Source organism: Vipera ursinii (genome assembly GCF_947247035.1).
Source record: "Vipera ursinii genome assembly, chromosome: 1".
In the NCBI taxonomy this organism is placed as follows: Eukaryota; Metazoa; Chordata; class Lepidosauria; order Squamata; family Viperidae; genus Vipera; species Vipera ursinii.
Window position 1 is genome coordinate 160,276,720 of NC_139512.1, and position 17,002 is coordinate 160,293,721.

Below are 17,002 nucleotides of genomic sequence, written 5' to 3' on the forward strand. Positions count from 1 at the left end.
TTCTTGTTTCCTGGTTTTTGTTTGTTTATTTATTTGCTTGCACGTGTCCTAGGTTCTGGAATAAAATTTGGGCTCATGAAAACAAAATCTTCAGCTTTTGAAGGGGAAAGCAGGCGGGAAGACAGATGTAAGTGTGCCGTAAATGCCTTTGGCTGCTTGCTGTAAGGCCACAGCTTGCCCCTCTCTGTCTCCAAAACCGTCTGCAAATCCACCCTTTCTACCAGACCACCCTTAATCTAAAATACAGTGATTGGCAGTATAGAAGGACCAACTCAGTTCTTCAAAAGTCTTTTCAGTGACTGAAGGATCTTCTTCCACTCCCAACTGGCTACCAACCTAGGAAGCAACAGTATTATTCTTGATGTCATCCTACAAACCTATTCCTTGTTCAGAAAATAAAAAAAGTACAAAGATTTTTGGAACTATTCCTTTTTATGAGGTGGGAGAATGGTGAGATTAACAAAACTTTATTTGTCGATCAAAAAAAGAGCAGAAATCAAGTTGTAATTATTCTGTACCTCCAAAGGGTATCTCTCCTGGGGAAAAAAATTCTCTCTTTTTAAAATAAACTTAGGCCAGGAAAAAAAAGATAAATCCCTCTTTTACCTGGTCAGTTGTGCCAATAACACTTAATGCCTATTTAATCCTGGGCTTACGTCAATCAATATTTACCCAAGTAACTTGTTCTGACGATATTTACATGCCTGTGTTTTTAAAAAGTTAGCTAAAATCCGCTGACTGTGAAGTCCTGTTGACTTCAGGAAATCAGATTTAATTAGATAGATAGATAGATAGATAGATAGATGATAGATAGATAGATAGATAGATAGATAGATAGATAGATAGATAGATAGATAGATAGATATAGATGATAAATAGACAAAACGTTCATAAGGTCCATGCCGAATTTAAAAATCTAGAAATAAATACAGCCTTTTAAGGTATCCGAACAAATATTTAAACACAGGCAAACTGCCTCAGGGACTTTGAGGCTTCTTAGATCTGGAGATGGTATCATACTTCCCTTTTCCCTGCTCCCTACCAAGCAGCCTGAAGGATAAAGGCTCAAGAAAAGGGTGCTGGATTGCTGTTCTATTCATCACCAACTCTCTGCCTATCATTCTTTTTGAAAACAGGAAGAGCCAAGGTATAATAAAACCATTGAAAAGAGCAGACGTCTGGACCTAATGAGTTTACGATATGGGATGGTAACTTTGAGACCATCATTATTTTGATGTCGGTGGGGTATTCTGGAAAGGGCAAAACACAAACGCTAACAAAAAAAATGAGGTCTTAAAAAGTTGGACCATAAACATCAACTGTTAGACACCAACACTGGAAAAGTTGGGACAATTCTTGGGTTTGGAATTGCCATTGGAGGATCAGTTTAGGAAAGCAGGAATCGTTTTTTAAACAGATTGGGAAGGGGCTAAAAGCGAGTTAACAGACCTGACAAAATTAGACCTCTCTCAGACTTACCAGACGTAGCAATTTAGAGCAAGAAAAAGCTATAAGTCTTCGGGTTGAGCTGAGCTGAATTTAAACTTCCGAGGGTTAATCCAAGTCCATGTGTACTGATTTCAAAAGGTTACTAGCTAATCTGGTGGGTTCTGGTTGGAAATATGGACATCTTAAATCCCTTCCAAGTTGCCTTTTTCTTACATGTGCTTGAAAGACTGACTATTTTTAGCATGATGTGGAAGGGAAGGATTGTTACCATAACATCACGCATAGGCAGGGAAATAAAGGTTGCAGTCAGGATTTTAAGTTAAAAATCAAGTTCAAAAGGGAAGAGTATAATATGAAAACACAAACAAATGTGAAAAATTCACCACCATGTTAAATTAGCTCGACTTCATAGTGTCTTTAAATTATTTTTATATTTTCCTCTTAAGACATTTGGGTAAGAAAAATACCTAATAATGTATATATGCTTGCTAATAGAGGACAACACTGAAATTCACTCTTATCTATTTTGCAATCTCTAAAAATGCCCAACCAAGGCATATACAATAATACCTAATCTTACAATACTGATTATAAAATTGATTGGTAATTTTGTAATAAATGCACACTTTGCTCTAAATTTTGGATTAGATAAATAATCATACAAGGAAAATGAGCACAGATGTTTTTTTTCCTTATTAATGGAGATTAAAAGACAGTAGAGTTAACTTCCTAATCTTTGTAGAAAAAAACTGATAAAAGATGGCATTTTATTCGGAAAGCCATTTTAGGTTGTTTTTTGTTTTGCCACTAGAGGGCGATATCGCTCTATTCTCTTATAATTTCCCGGCTTTGTCCAACAGAATAATTGTTTAAAAAAATATGTATACAGTCTGTTTGGAAATAAACAGAAAAGAAGAAAATACATGAATTTTATTTATTTTTTTCATCAGCATAAGTGAACATGACTGTTCTTTAGTATGTTTTAATTAATTATGGAGTAAAATAAGCAATTCAGTATTTCTAAAATACTTATATCAAAGAAAGTTAATTATTAAAGATTGCATACGTGTAAATGAAAAATACGAATTTCCAGGCCATTCTTTTGTATTTAAAGCACAAGTCAGGAAATTAAGTGAGACCTACAGAAATGTGTACATTGTTTATTTTTATTTTATCAAGAGGTTAATGTTGATTTTATGGAAAGAAAACAGAGCTTGTAGAAGATTTGCCACCCAAGGGGCCTCAAGGTGCACTTAGGGACATTTTATTAATTAAACTTGTACCACTGCCTCAGTCCCAGAGGCACCCTACAGTGGCTTACATATTAAATTTATAATGGTAAGCAAAAACCATGGCACCCAGTTAATCATGTGTGAAAGAGAGAGGGAGGGAGAGAGAGAGAGGAAGCAAAACCTGGTATCAATTTTTGTAATCTTTTGTTCTTCCATTCTGCTTTCAAATGCAGCAGCTATAATATTCAGTTAAAGCTCTCAGCAGATGGCAGCACTTGGGCCCAAATTTAGCAGGGACACAACTTGGAAGGAACACCATCAGGAAAGCTCAAGCAGAGACCCTGCAGGGATAGGCCTGGGAGTCCCAGAAGAAGGCAATTGGTAAACCACTCATGTCTGCTGCTAAGAGCACTGCTCCAATGTGTCCTTGAAGTGTCAGAGCCCAGCTTGACGTCTTTCTTTCCTGGAAATACACAGGGTGCCTGGAAGACAACTAAGGCCTTCTTTTTAAGTCTCTCTGTGTGAGAATGGACAAAAAAAAGCCTCGAGACAGTCCAAAATCTGTGCTGGTATGCTGCCGATATTGTAGCATGTAATACTCTTGCTGTAAGAGAGTTCGGAATAAAAACACAGACACAGTTACATACCTTAAAAAGAGACCCTTTATCTGAAAGCACAGCCCAGGACAATGAGTGGCTAATCCAGAGAAACAGCATTTCTACGTTAGCGTGGCTCAGATCTTCCCCCACTTCCACCACCACCCCCTCACCCCAAAGAAGACCTACATGATGAGCCTTACAAGGTGATGGAGCTCTTTTAAGGACCCTGCTGGGTTGGGGCTTGCTCAGTGTGCAGGTTGAGTGTCTGCTGCCCGCCAGCCTTCCAAATCCAGGATTTGACACTCTGGCCGGGAGGGCGCTAAAAGAAATGCCCACTGCAGGGTCCAGTTTCCTCGCCTGGGCACCGCACCTTTTCCACGAGGGCTGGGGAGTTGCCGGCCCTGGCAGTTTAAGGAGGGATTAGAAAGACTTCTCTGATCTTTCTCTCGCCCGAGTCACACCACTCCCTGCCTGCGTGGCTGCCGGGACGTTCCCCCCGAAGACCCTCGGTCCGACTCAAGAGCAACGCCCGGGCTCCAGAAACACGCTTTGGCCGAAGGCAACCCCCCCCCACGTCCTCCCCTGTGCTTTTGAAAGGAAGAGACGGGCCGTGCGGGACGGCGGGGTTGGGTCGTTCCCGGACTTCGTCTCTCCTCTCCCGGGGAAACATTCCCCCCCACCCCCCAGCTCTGCAGCGCTCCCCTTCCGGGATGGCTGTTCGCTTGCTTGGCTGGGCTAACGACGCCCTTCGAGGGGAAATTGTGGAAAGCGTATTCATGGGCATGATTGCCATTAAGGGGCCAATGAACCCGGGAGCCGCAGCGCTGCGTCAAGGGGAAATGGGCATCTCATTTGCCCGCGGCCTACCCGCCGCATCCGCCGTCCTCGCTCTCCTCTCCTCCCCCGCTCGGCCGGCTTGGGGTTTTCTGCGCCTTGGCCTCGAGCTTGCCTCCTCCGACCCACGCTACCCTAGCAGCCCCGCTCGGCCGAGATAGCACAGGCCCGACCGAGCAAATACATTTAAAGGGCGACTAATGTGACCTCGACGGCAGCGGTCGCGGGATGTCGTAAGTCCCTCCCCCGGGCCCTCACTGTCGCCCTGGTCCCTTTTTGGTGTTCTTGCGCCTTTGGGACCCCGCTTGCAGAAGACCCGACGGCCGGGGAATTGCATCCGCCTCCTCTAATCGGTGACGCTTTGGTGTTGTTGTTGTTTTTTTGTTTTGTTTTGTTTTGGGAAGGCTCGGCAAGGCCGTTTGATCCGAAAGCAGAAGCCCTCTTCCCTATCCAGGCTGGCCGCCACTTTGCACGTGTTCAGAGACGCGGCTTCTTGAAGACACGGTTTCTTTCAACGTCGAGTGGCTAGATCCTAGATCGCGACGACCACAGCGCACCGTGACCGATTTCTCCCCCAGCACTACCCTTCCGTAGCCAGTCCCAAAGGCTGTCTCCCTAGGAGTCCAAAGGGCCTTCTCCACTCGATCGGTTCTCCTCCTCCTCCCCCGCCGGAGATCCTCAGCGTAGTCCTTGCTCTCCCTTCCCCTCCAGCCCCTCGAGCGCTCTGCGTTATCTGCCCTTGATCTCTCTCCGCTCTCGCTTTTTGCGCTCAGGCGTCGCAGCAGAAAACCCGGCGCTTACCCACGGGGGGCGGGTGTGTGTGTGTGTGTGTGGAGGGCGCGCAGAGAGTAGAGGCTGCCTTGCCAGGGGCATCGAGGGGGCTACTATAGGAAGTAGGGCAGGCGGGCTCGGATCTCCCCCTCCCCCGTCCCTCTCCACACTTAGGTTTGGGACTTGGTTTTGGCCTGCGGAGGTCGAGCGCGCCAAGCCAAGCCAAGCCAAGCCGCTCTCCTGCCTGCCTTGCCCTGAACTCTGGCCCCTGTGAGTGAGTGAGTGTGTGGCGGCGGGACGGCTGGTGTGTGCCTAATAGGAAATAGTAAAAGCAGTGAGGCAGGTCAGTCGGCCAGCGAGTACGGCCCGGCTCTGTTCCACGAAGCCAGCGCCTCCGCAAAGGCAGCCGGCGGAGCAGCCCGGCCGAGCAGCTGGCTTATTCGGGCGGCGGCTGCGCAGGCCTCGGTGGCGGCGGCGGCGGCGGCGGCAGGCGGGCTCCGCTGCTGCTGCTGCCCTCCTTGACTTGCTGCTGCTGCTGCTGCGGCTGGCGGCGCCTCCGCTCGCCCCCCGCCCTCCGATGAGCTCCTACTTTGTCAATCCGCTGTACTCCAAGTACAAGGCGGCGGCGGCGGCGGCAGGAGGGGGGGAGCCGCCCATCAATCCCGCTTACTACGACTGTCACTTTGCGCCCGCCGCCGCCGCCGCCGCCGCCGCCCTGCTCTACGGGAACAGCGCCGCCGCCGCCGCGGCCGCCGCCGCCGCCGCCTCAGGCTACCCCCCTGCGCCGCCGGCTCCTGGGCCCGGCCCGGCCGTCAGCGGCGCCGACTACTTCCACCCTTCTCCCCACGCTCCTCTGCCTCCTCCCCACTCGCAGCAGCAGCAGCACCTGGCCGGGGGGAGCCCCTCGGCTTACCAGCCTCCCCCGCCTCCTCTGCAAGCCCCCTGCTCCGGCCTGCCTTGTTCGGCGGAGCCCACCAAGTTTTACGGATACGATCACTTGCAGCGACCGACGATTTTTACGACACACCAAGAGGCCGAGCTGCTTCAGTATCCCGACTGTAAATCGTCCTGTGCTGCTAATGTTGGCGAGGAACCAAGGCCCTTAAATCAGAGCGCGTCTCCTTCTCCCGTGTTTCCCTGGATGAGACCACAAGGTTGGACCCAAACTGATTGCCTTTATTCTTCCCGTTCGTTTTCTCGGCGGCGGTGAACTAACTTCTTTATTCCTTCTTTCCTTTCCTTTCCTTTCCTTTCCTTTCCTTTCCTTTCCTTTCCTTTCCTTTCCTTTCCTTTCCTTTTTTCTCACTTTCTTTCTTCTCTCTCTCCTTTGTCTCCTTTCTTTCTTTCTTTCTTTCTTTCTTTCTTTCTACTTTTTTCTCTTTCTTTCCTTTTCTTCCCCTCTTAAATTAAGCTGCCAGTTATTTCCACCAATCCCCTTTTTTCTTTCGTTCATTTTCCTTTTACAGTTACATTATACTGTTGTTTATAGTGATAATTCCTTGTTAACAAGACACTTTGGTTTCTGACAATCTAAGGATTTCTTAAAACGCCCAAACCCACAAATTATTTGACTTGTGGCATTAAACCGATATTTTGAAAGAAACAGGAACAAACCGGATCATATTTCGCATTTTATTCCGAGTGTTACTGCGTTTGGATCACGTAGGGTACACTCAAGAGTATTTGGATTTATGGCCAGTTAATTCACTTCGTTAGTTGTAACTGAGGAAGAGATTTGAAAAAATAGCCAGAGCTCACGCTTTGCGCATTGGAAAATAATTTGTTCAACATACTTTACTCTCCGGGACAGGAAAGCTAAAAGCGCCGGGGCTGCGAGCCAAAGCCGTTGCTTTTCGTTGTTTTGTTTCCTGGTTTATTTTTTTTTCTTTTTCCCTTTTGTAAAGAAACGCTCGCTGTGGTTTTTGTCTCCAACAGCAGCTCCCGGGAGGCGGAGAGGGAGGCAAACCTACAGCCGTTTCCAAACTTTGGAGCTCGAAAAGGAGTTCCTGTTTAACCCCTACCTGACCAGGAAGAGAAGGATCGAGGTCTCCCACGCGCTAGGACTGACCGAGCGGCAGGTCAAGATCTGGTTCCAGAACCGGAGGATGAAATGGAAAAAGGAGAACAACAAGGACAAGTTCCCTGCCACTCAGCAAGAGGGGAAGGAAGGAGAGGTCAAACAGGAAGCCGACAGAGACCTCGAAGGACAAGCCTCGGCCCTGGCAAATTAAGCTCTTCCTCCTCCTCCTCCTCCTCCTCTTCTTCCTTCTGCTGCTGGGAACCTTGGCCAAAGACTTTGGGGCATCAAGGGATGGACAGGCAGGCCGGGTGCTTGTCTTGATCTCTGCCACATCCACCACGATTGGACTATTCTCTTGGCACCTTTTGTTTTCTTTGAAACTACCTTCTGACATTTCTGGGCTAGATGAGAGTTAGGCTTTTGTTACTGCACTGGGCGCCTTAGCTCGATTCCCATATGGCAACTGCTGCACTTTCTACATTTGTTATTGTCCTTCCTTCCTTCCTTCCTTCCTTCCTTCCTTCCTTCCTTCCTTCCTTCCTTCCTTCCTTCCTTCCTTCCTTCCTTCCTTCCTTCCACTTCTCCTTGGACTTTGATACTAAAAAAGCTAGTAGTTTTTTTACCTGCAGATTTTTACTAGGGATTTCTTCCTTTCTTTCTCTCTCTCTCTCCAAGGGCGGAGAACGTCCGGCCTCTCCTGTTACTTTAGGAATCAAACAAGCTAAGTGCACTTCTTTAGCTCGCTTAAAATTGTTCAATTCCCCCCCACTTCTTTCTCCTAAATTAAGTTAATTAAGAAAGGAAATAATTTCTGGACCGATGAGGGACGTAAGAAAATATTTTAATTAAAGACTGATTTTTTTTCCATTATCGATAATCAAAATAATAATAATAATAATAGTAATAAAAAAAATCCGACGTCTTTATTTATGACCCGGCTTCTTCCTTCCTTCCTTCCTTCGTCTATCGTAGAAAGTAACCAAAGGCAAGCGGGCAAACTACGGGAGGCATTTGGGCCCCGATTCCCCCCCCAAGGCACCTCGAAACCGCTTTGTCCCGGGGACCCCTTCCGGCGTCCGTTGCCCTCGTCTCTGAGAAAGCTGAGCCTGCCTCGAGAAAAGCGAGCCGTGAGCCCAGCGCTTGCGGCGGGAAATCGAAGCCCGTCCTTTCCCTTCCTTACCCGCAGGCTTCGGGAGGAAGGCGAGGCCCGTTTTGGGTTCACACGGCCCTGCTCCAGGTAAACGCGTTTCGCCGTGCACGCTGGAAAGAACAGCTAGCTTAGTGCTCAGTTGAGGACGCGTGTATTAAGGCCTCCGCGGCTTCTGCCCAGCAGGCCGCGGAGCCCCCACTATAAGCGCAAAGCCTCCTAGATCCCAGCCGGACGCGGCAGTGCGGAGGGCTGCTTCCCATTGATTTTCATGGGATTTCAAAGCAAGCGCCGATTGCTTCTGATTTGGGAGAGAGCGAAGGCCAACAAACCGAAAAACGTGGCTGCTGGAGGCCGTTCTTTACAACTAATGTTTATGGAGATTCTCAGTCATCCAGGCCACGGTTGTCCCAAAGGTGCTTCTTCACGAGGCAACTGGACATATTTTTCCCCCCTCTCTCTCTCTTTTGGAAAAAGAGCTGAAGAAGCTTCTTGGATGAGAAGCGAAAAGTCTTCAGGGGAAAAAGAGAAAGTCCAGTTGCCTCGTGAAAATGCACCTTTGGGACACCTGAGGTTGCTTCTGCACGAGTCCGGTGTTGAGAATGATCGTTGTATATTCTCATATATATTGTTGAGAATGAATATTGCATGTTCTCACATATATTGTTGAGAATGAATATTGTATATTCTCACCTATTGTCGAGAATGAATGGGGGTAGATAAATTTAAACCCACACTTCTTTCTCTTTCTGTTTCTCTTTCTTACCAGTAAAGGGGTCCTTGTAACATTAAGCGCAGGCTTATTCAAGGTTAGTTAATGTAGCCATGGTTTACTAAATGAACAAACACAATGTTCTGCATTTGCATGACCCACTGAACCATAAACTGGGCTGCTTTTACTAATACCCTTGACTAAAATGAGGTTGGCTAGTTTGTGCTCACATACTGCCACTATCACTACCATCGCAAGTTCTGACTGGATCTTCTTGAAGACAAAATACTGGATTTTGCTCTCTGAAACGGGCCTGTCTAGTTACACATCCAGTGTACTATCCATATAGTACATAGGTTTTTTTTTTTTACAGTTCAGGGTGAAATAGAAGCTTCCTTAGAAACATGATTTTATTCAATTTTCATACTGATAACTCAATTCCAAAATCAGTTATTCCCTATTTATAAACACTTGCCTTTCTTAGTCATTCTGAGTACTAGGAGATCTGCTGGGATTATCCTTAACCTGGATATTTCCAAAATCAGTTATCTCCTATTTTTTTTTAAAAAAAATGTGTGCTGTTCTCAGTCATTCTGGCTACTAGGCGATTCGCTGGGAATCCTTTGGGGAGTGGTCCTTTCATTTGGATCGATTGGCGCAGTATCTTCTTTCTTTTCTTCCTGTAAATAGCAGCCCAAGCATGCTGGTCTATATCTGGGAAGATATGGAGATGTTCAGAAGCCTGGTTGCGGAATCCGAAACAAAGGAACATCGAGGAGGCGGTCCTAGCAACAGCAAGGACATTCCTCCATACCTTCTCTCTGAAAGCCTTCTTAGAGGGACCAATATGGTGGGATTCTTGTATTGCGGTGTGAAAGGGAGAGACTAGCTTGCCTTAAACCATTTGAAGGCTTCTGGAATAACTGGGTCAAGATTTGAAGGTGATTTATGTTAAAGACAAGATTCTGCAGCTAAGGCGCTTAACTACCCTGCTGTTACCATAAGTAAGGTGCAAACTGCAGTTAGTAACAATGAGGCTCACGGGTCTGTAGCAGCCCCAGATTTCATAGAGAGAGAAGCCTTTTTAAGCACCTTCAGCAAACTTTCCTCTGCGCTGGAAGGTGGACAGTGTGTCCATCACCCATTTGTAGACAATAGGTAGAAGGGTCATAGATTGCTCCAGAATTTGTCTAAACTTCTCTCTGGGGGGTTCATTTCCTCTCCCTCCTCGTATGCATTTATTACCTTATTTTGATTTTATTTTTTTGGTATCCCTTTATTATATTTACAAATAACTCCCCAAAATTTATAATTTACAATAGAATTACTGAGAGGGATTGGCCTGTGACCCTGGGTTTTTTTTCTGATTTGTAAACTTGTACACAACTCTTTCCTTTGACTTTCCTCCTCACTCACCCGTGGGGAGATATACCCTCCCCACAATACAAGAAGGAAAAAAAAACCCGGCACCTTTTCGTATCCATGGCAATTCTTATTTTAGCTCCATTTGTTTCAATGAAATTGTAGGATGCAGTCCAAAGTAACATTTATAGCCTTTTAAATGAGCAACTGGTTTTTTCCACATCACCCAAGGAAGAAACCATTAGTATTCTCCTGACAATTTTAAACAGGAGGCTCTTCTGCCTTAAAGGTGCAGCTAAGCTAAACCAAGAATCAAGAATCCCCTGGTTGATTGTGGTTCAGAAGGCTATCATCTGAACGGCCTTCGTTTCACAGCTCTAAGATAATTGTTTAGAACAGCGCTTCCCTGAGCAATTCACAGCCCTGTCTTTGGAATTCCTGCACCTATGAACCCCAGCTGGCAGTGGGGAATATGGGTGTCATCCACTGTGTTTAGAAACCAGAAGTTGAAGGGGTTAGGTTTACCACTGACCTGTACATAGAGAGCAGCATTCCATACAACGAATCTGGGTTACATCTTTTTTGAAACCACGAACACACTACTACCCCCGTAGGGATCTTGTTCTTCTTCCGCTGCTAACTAAGCTATTAAACAAAATTGTCACCTCTCTTCTTCCTCTTCTCCTCTTTCCCTCCTTCCGTTCTCCCTCAAAGGTCAGAAGTCCTCCAGAATGCCTCTAAAAGGCAAGCAGAGAATTGTCTCTGGCAACCTTTGCAATATGCTACACTTTGAAAACTGAAAAACTGAGGGTCATCACCTTGTGTATCATCATCCCCAAAACACCATTTCTGCCACTGTTGGTTTTTTGCTTTTGTTTTTTTACTTTGTGCATAGAAGCTCTTTTTTCAACTATATAATTCCCTTTTCTTTTAAGAAACCTAGTTTGGGCTGGAATGAATGTTGCACACAGAGTTCTTTGCTCTATGGACTTTCTGCTGAACCACTAGCCTAGCTAGCCTCTTTCTTGCTTCCAAAGGGACCCCTCCCTGCCTGAAACACACACCCCACCCTATATTTCCAGCATTACACTAGGAGGCTGGGAGCTCATCCACGTGAAGGGTCTGCGGCAAAAACTGCAAAGCAGACGGTTTGGTGCAGGAATTTGCATAAATGCGGCAAAACGCCTTGCTGGTCATTCTCCCCTTAACTTATACAGGTTATGTCTAGGAAAATAGCCCAAAAACCTGGCAAAGGAGAGAGCCCATTTGTTCTAAATATACATATTAAACAATGAACAGCCTGTAGTTAATATTTTTAATTGTTCTAATTTAGTGTTGCATTTTGTAAGCCGTCCAGAGTCCACTAGAGTGGGTGCCTATATTAAACCTTTAAAAAAAATAATAGTAAAATAGAGATGAAATATCTCTTGCTGGAGAACAGCAAGACTTATCTGAATATTGCAATGCAGGCTTTGTACAAGTACAGCTGACTTGGAAGTTAAGTTTTGAAAGGTTAGGTGGAACTTATTTCCAAGTGAATATATGCCTGCATGCAGGATTGTTTCAAGGTTTATAGAATCAATGGTGTGGGTGGGACCGGTGTGTCTGAGTTGGATTTTGGAGATTTCATACAATGGGCAGCATCTTAACTGAAGGAGACACCCATTTTTCCAAATTGAACAAAGAGGATGTCTCACTTTTATGCAAAGCTAGTTCAAAATTAAACTAGGGTGCTTCTGAATGAGGAAAGTCCTATTCTTTACTGTTCTTTGGTAACTGTAAAGTGTTATTTTCTATAGCATTCAGTAAAATCACCCGAAAAGTGGGCTTCCTCTTCTGGGCAAGTCTAAAAATTGGAATCAAAAGCGACACCATCCTTTGTGTCCTTTCTCTGAAGGCAGCAGCCATTTTGGAAGCAGAGAGTATATAGTCCTTCAAGGTGACACATCTGCATTTTAAACATCAAAACTGAATCTATTTGTGTTACTGATTTGGGAGTAAAACCCAAGTGGGCATGAACCTGCCAGGATGGCTACTTGCTTTCTACACTCCCCTTCATAAACCAATTCCATAATATGACCCATAAACGTTTATTTCATACAACTACACACAGAGAGAAAGCATGAATGGATTTACAACGAGAGGCAAAAACATTTACTACAGCAGATTTGACTGGTTTGCTTTTCTGGATCTAGGACAGTGAAAATAATGATTCCCTTAGCTTCCATCTCCAGCCTTAATATCTTCCTAAGGAGGAAGTCTTTTCGTTTTCAGTCCTACTTTATATCCACATAAAATAGTTATTGCCAACAACCAATTAAGATTTCGGTTTTTTTAGGAGTGTTTTTTTTCTTTTCGAAAAGAATCGTATACCAACCTGCCAATAATTGCAGTCAACAATTGCTAAAAGATTAATTTTACTCCACTGTACATAAACAGTACCCAGTACAAGAAGATTTAGGCAATGGCGATTTAAAAAAAAAGAGGAGGCATCTTGAATGGCTAATAGCATAAGAAAGAAGAATAGGGGAACAAGTCATTGTGGCCAGTCATATATTCAGGTTTAGCTGAGATTTGGAAAGTCAGTTAATTTCCCTTTTCTGCCTTTTTTTTTTTGGCAATTCTTGGTGCATTCTTCCTTCCTTAAAGAGTTCCACTCTTCTTCATGCTGCAAGGCTACTGGATCTCCCCGAGGCCTATCTGTATGGCCTGGAAAAGTTTGAGAAAGCCGTTTTCTGCAACTAGAAAGGTAGTCATGAGAGCCTGTGATTTTTTATTTGTGTCCCCGAGGAAAGTTGCTTAGGCACCATAGCTAGAAGTAGTCCCTCAACCAGGGCCACTGCTCCTCCCTGAACAACCAATTTCCAATACTGTATTCCAAATTGAGATAGATAGATAGATAATAGATAATAGATAATAGATGATAGATAGATAGATAGATAGATAGATAGATAGATAGATAGATAGATAGATAGATAGATAGATAGATAGATAGATAGATAGATAGATGTTTTGATGTGAAGGATCTCCCACTTTTGGAAAACGGGACAAGAAAGGGTTAGAACGGAGCGGGCCGGGTTTCTCGATAGGCCTGCTAGAGCCGATTCGCCAGGGAGGAAGGGCGGCTGGCCTTTTTTGCCCCGCGCTAAGGAGACAGAAAGGCCGCCTCGCCTCGCACGCAAGCAGGGATCGCGCCGCTTCCCGCTGGGCCTGGATGAGAAGGTCCTGCGTGGAAGGAGACTCCTCTGCAGGCTTGGCTCTACAGACCTCCCTCTCGCTTCCCTCCCTCTTCCTAACTGCGTAACTCAGGCCCGCTCAGCAGACGCTCTCTCAGGCCTTGGACGGAGTTCTGGCGAAGCTGGGACCAGGACGGCGCAATGGCGGGAGCAGGGGAGAGACAGAGAGAGAGAAAGAGAGAGAGAGAGAAAGAGGGAGGGAGGGAGAGAGAGAGAGAGAGAGAGAGAGAGAGAGAGAGAGAGAGAGAGAGAAAGCGGAAAACGTATTCTACTGGGGGTGGGGTGGGGGGCAGCTGTAGCGGCCTGAGCTAAAAAAAAAATCCGCAAGGAATTGCAGTAAATTCCTTTTTGTTTGAAGAAAATTTACAGCTCGGTAATAGACCTTTTACGACCGACTTGGGCACGTCATTGGCTGCGCCTGGTCATGTGCGAGCGCTGCTGGCTCTCCGGGCCCTCTTCCCCCTCCCCTCTTCCCCCCACCCCTCTTGCTTGATTTCCCTGGCGAATTTCACCCCTGCATTCTCCTTTCCCAGCGCCTCATCCATCCCCTCTTTTTTTTTTTCCCCCAACCTTTGTCTCCGATGTCTGGCGCATTCCGGCTGGCTAGGCTCGGCGATCCGACCGAGCCAGGCAGGCTTTTGCAAGCCGGCGTCCCCCAAAGCTCTCCCCCCCACCCGCCTCCAGCAGTCCGCTCTCCTCGCCTTTTCCACCCCAGACGAGGCGCGGAGTGCGGGCGAGACGGGTGGGCGGGGAACGGCGGCGGCAAGCGGGGTGGGGGGGCGAGCCTAGCCAGCGGGGGCAGCTTGTTTAGCCCTGGCCACAAAGCTCCCTTTCCTTCAAGCCCTACCTGCCTGCCTGCCTGCCTGCCTGCCTGCCTGCCTGCCTGGCGCCTGGCGGCTCTTCAGGTTATAACCGGACGCGGCTTCCGACCGAGGGCGCCTCGCAATGGATTACAGGGACGCGCCCGGATTCCTGGCCGCTCCGCCGGGGCAGCGACCGGGTAAGGAAGTCCTTTCGTTTTCATTTCTGACTCTCGCCGCGGGGGGGGGGAGGCGGGGGGTGGACTTTCCCTTTCTTTCCCTTCGGCGCCGGAGACGCCGCTCCAGAAGTCGTAAAAGAAAGTGGAGGGTTGGGGGGAGGGGAGGGGAGGGGAGCCCGAGAGAACAAGCGCCCACCCTTCGCCCCGTATCGGGAGTAAGAGCAGAGGGTGAGGTGCTGCTCCGTCGCCTTTTGTGCCATCTGCCCGACCTACGGAGGCTAACCCCCCCCCCCCCACACACACACACGACCCTTCAGACCCACCCGCCCCTCTCTGCCACGGGGCTTCGGCGGCTTTGTGAAGCGCGCCGAGCCTCGGAGAAGCTCGGAGGGAAAGACAGATCAGCGGGCGAACCCGCAAAGAACCCGCAAAAAAAAACCCCCAACAACAACAACCACCCCCCCCCCCGCCTCACTGTATTCCCTCCTCTGCGGCTTCCTCTCTTCCACACCCCCTTTTCGCTATTTTAGAACCCTCCCCCCCTTAATGTTTGGTCTACTAATCGTAAAATTCCAGCGTTTAATGAGCAACAGGTGACTCTCCTTCCCTCCCCCCCCCTCCTCCCCTCCTCCCCCCTCCCTGTCTCATCCGGGTCCCTAAGAAGGGGCAAAGCTGAGGTGCGCCTTGCACCCAGGTTTGCTGCAGGGTGGTTGCGCTTCGTGCGCCAGCCAGAGAGGTCCTCGGGCAGATTAGAGGTGCGGGAATCCCACCGGCTGAGTCGACGTCTCTTTCCGCTCGGACTAGCCGCGCCGAGATGTCACCGCGGCTCGACCCGTCCTTCTCTCGCAAGGCAGAAAACGGCAGCCCAGGTTCGCGTTGTATTTCTGGTTGCTTTTGGAGGGCGAGGGTGGGTTGGGGGGGTGGGGTGTTAATAAGATTCTCCCCAAACATGCTGGGATTCCTGGCCACTTTTTTTTAAAAAAAAATTGGATCTTGTTTCGGGGTTGTTTTTTTTTTTTGTGTGTGTGTGTTAGTTGTTGTAGTTCGTTTGCTCGCTTGAATGCGTTGTATTTTAAGCAGAGCAGTTAAAACTGTTCTATAGCACGCAATGCTGCAAAAATCTGATTTGCATTTAAAATCGAAATAGATCTCAGTGGTACAGTGCAGTGGGGGGGGGGAGAAGTGGCACAGGTGTGAATGATATTCATTATAGTTATCTAGAAATGGAGTACACGCCTTTAGAATTCAGGCATGATTCATGCGTTACACAGCCTATGCCTAAACTAAATGAAATGTAGGTGGGTGGGTGTGTGCATGTATTGGGATGATCCGAGGATCTATTGTGTTCATTTTCATAACGGCAGAATGATTTTTTTCCCCAGCTATATCCCTGATATGTATAAGTAAATTATTTCAGTAAGGCTTGTTGCTAAATAAATATAGGTAGGACTGCAGGTATTTGCCCAATAATTTTGTTTTTACTTTTTACTTTTACTTTTTAAATATTTATTTTTTGCAATGTATGGTAGATTCTGCATTACTGCCTGGATAAGGAAGAATGTTTTGCTTTTTATATATTCATAAATAAAATTAATACAGTTTCCCCAAAGTCTGTTGTTTATTATCTCATTGAAAAAACAGATGTGTATGATGTAATAGCTAGAATTATATTATTTCTAAATCAATTTTGTTTCAGAGCTTTAGTTCTATATAGAAAAACTGTAGTATAAAATGTTTAATGGTTCAATAACCAACTAGAGAGATAGGAATAATCCTCTTTAATGTGTTTGCAGTTTATGCTGAAAAATATAAAGTGCTTAATTTTGTCCTTCTCTTGAATTATTAAAAGGGAATGTATATTCAGTTGAGCCCATATTTTTAATTACTTTTATAGAACACCACTTTCTAAATATTAGCAACCATTCCAGATGGAAGAATAAAACATCATTATGAACTCTAGTCCAAACTGCAAGGTGACTGTAGGATTACTGTATATCTTAATGGCTCCCATTTATATCTAAGATTGGCAAAGCATTACAAACAACAATATTCATCTGCGATTGGAGAAGTCCGCCCACTTTTTCTTTTGCTAGGCAACATTTCTCCTCCCCCATAACTCTAGCCATTAGAATTGAGTTTAGTGTAGCTGCCTTGATGACACAATACATACTTTAGCCACAGGTATTTAGGGTTTAATTCCTGAAATTATTGTTCACATCCCTTTCGCAGTGGGGTTGTTCAGCTGGAAATCTGTCTCAATCCATAACCCAATTATGATTAGTACTTAGATAAAAGAAATTCCTTTTTATCTAAATTTAGAGGATGAAAGAGACTATATTGGAGTACATAATATGAACTAATTAATAGGCTAAGCTGAAAAGACTCTGGATCAAATTCCTGCTTTTGGACGTGTCTCTCTAGTGGAAGAAATTCCATTTCAGGCCAATCTCCCCCCCCCCCTTTTTAAAAAAAAGTAGTTAGCAAATATCTTTGAGATGGCTTGCTTCCACACAAAAGCTTATATGGCATTTGTTAGTTGGAAAAAATGTTATCAGACTCCTTCTGATTTTAAGTTTCATTAAGAAGTGTCAAAAATTGTACAAATCTCTCAGAGTCCAGTGCTATCAAGCTCTATTCATGTTTCAAAGAAAATCCATAACT

At 46.0% G+C, this 17,002-nt stretch overlaps 1 protein-coding gene across 1 annotated transcript; it reads left to right on the plus strand.

Moving 5' to 3' along the window:
- Positions 1-5,462: 5,462 nt before the first annotated feature.
- On the plus strand, positions 5,463-7,116 carry HOXD8 (homeobox D8; the record flags this gene model as incomplete). Its single annotated transcript, XM_083350848.1, has 2 exons — positions 5,463-6,039; positions 6,821-7,116. The coding sequence occupies 2 exons, from the start codon at positions 5,463-5,465 to the stop codon at positions 7,114-7,116; spliced, it is 873 nt and encodes a 290-aa protein (XP_083206974.1).
- Positions 7,117-17,002: the final 9,886 nt, after the last annotated feature.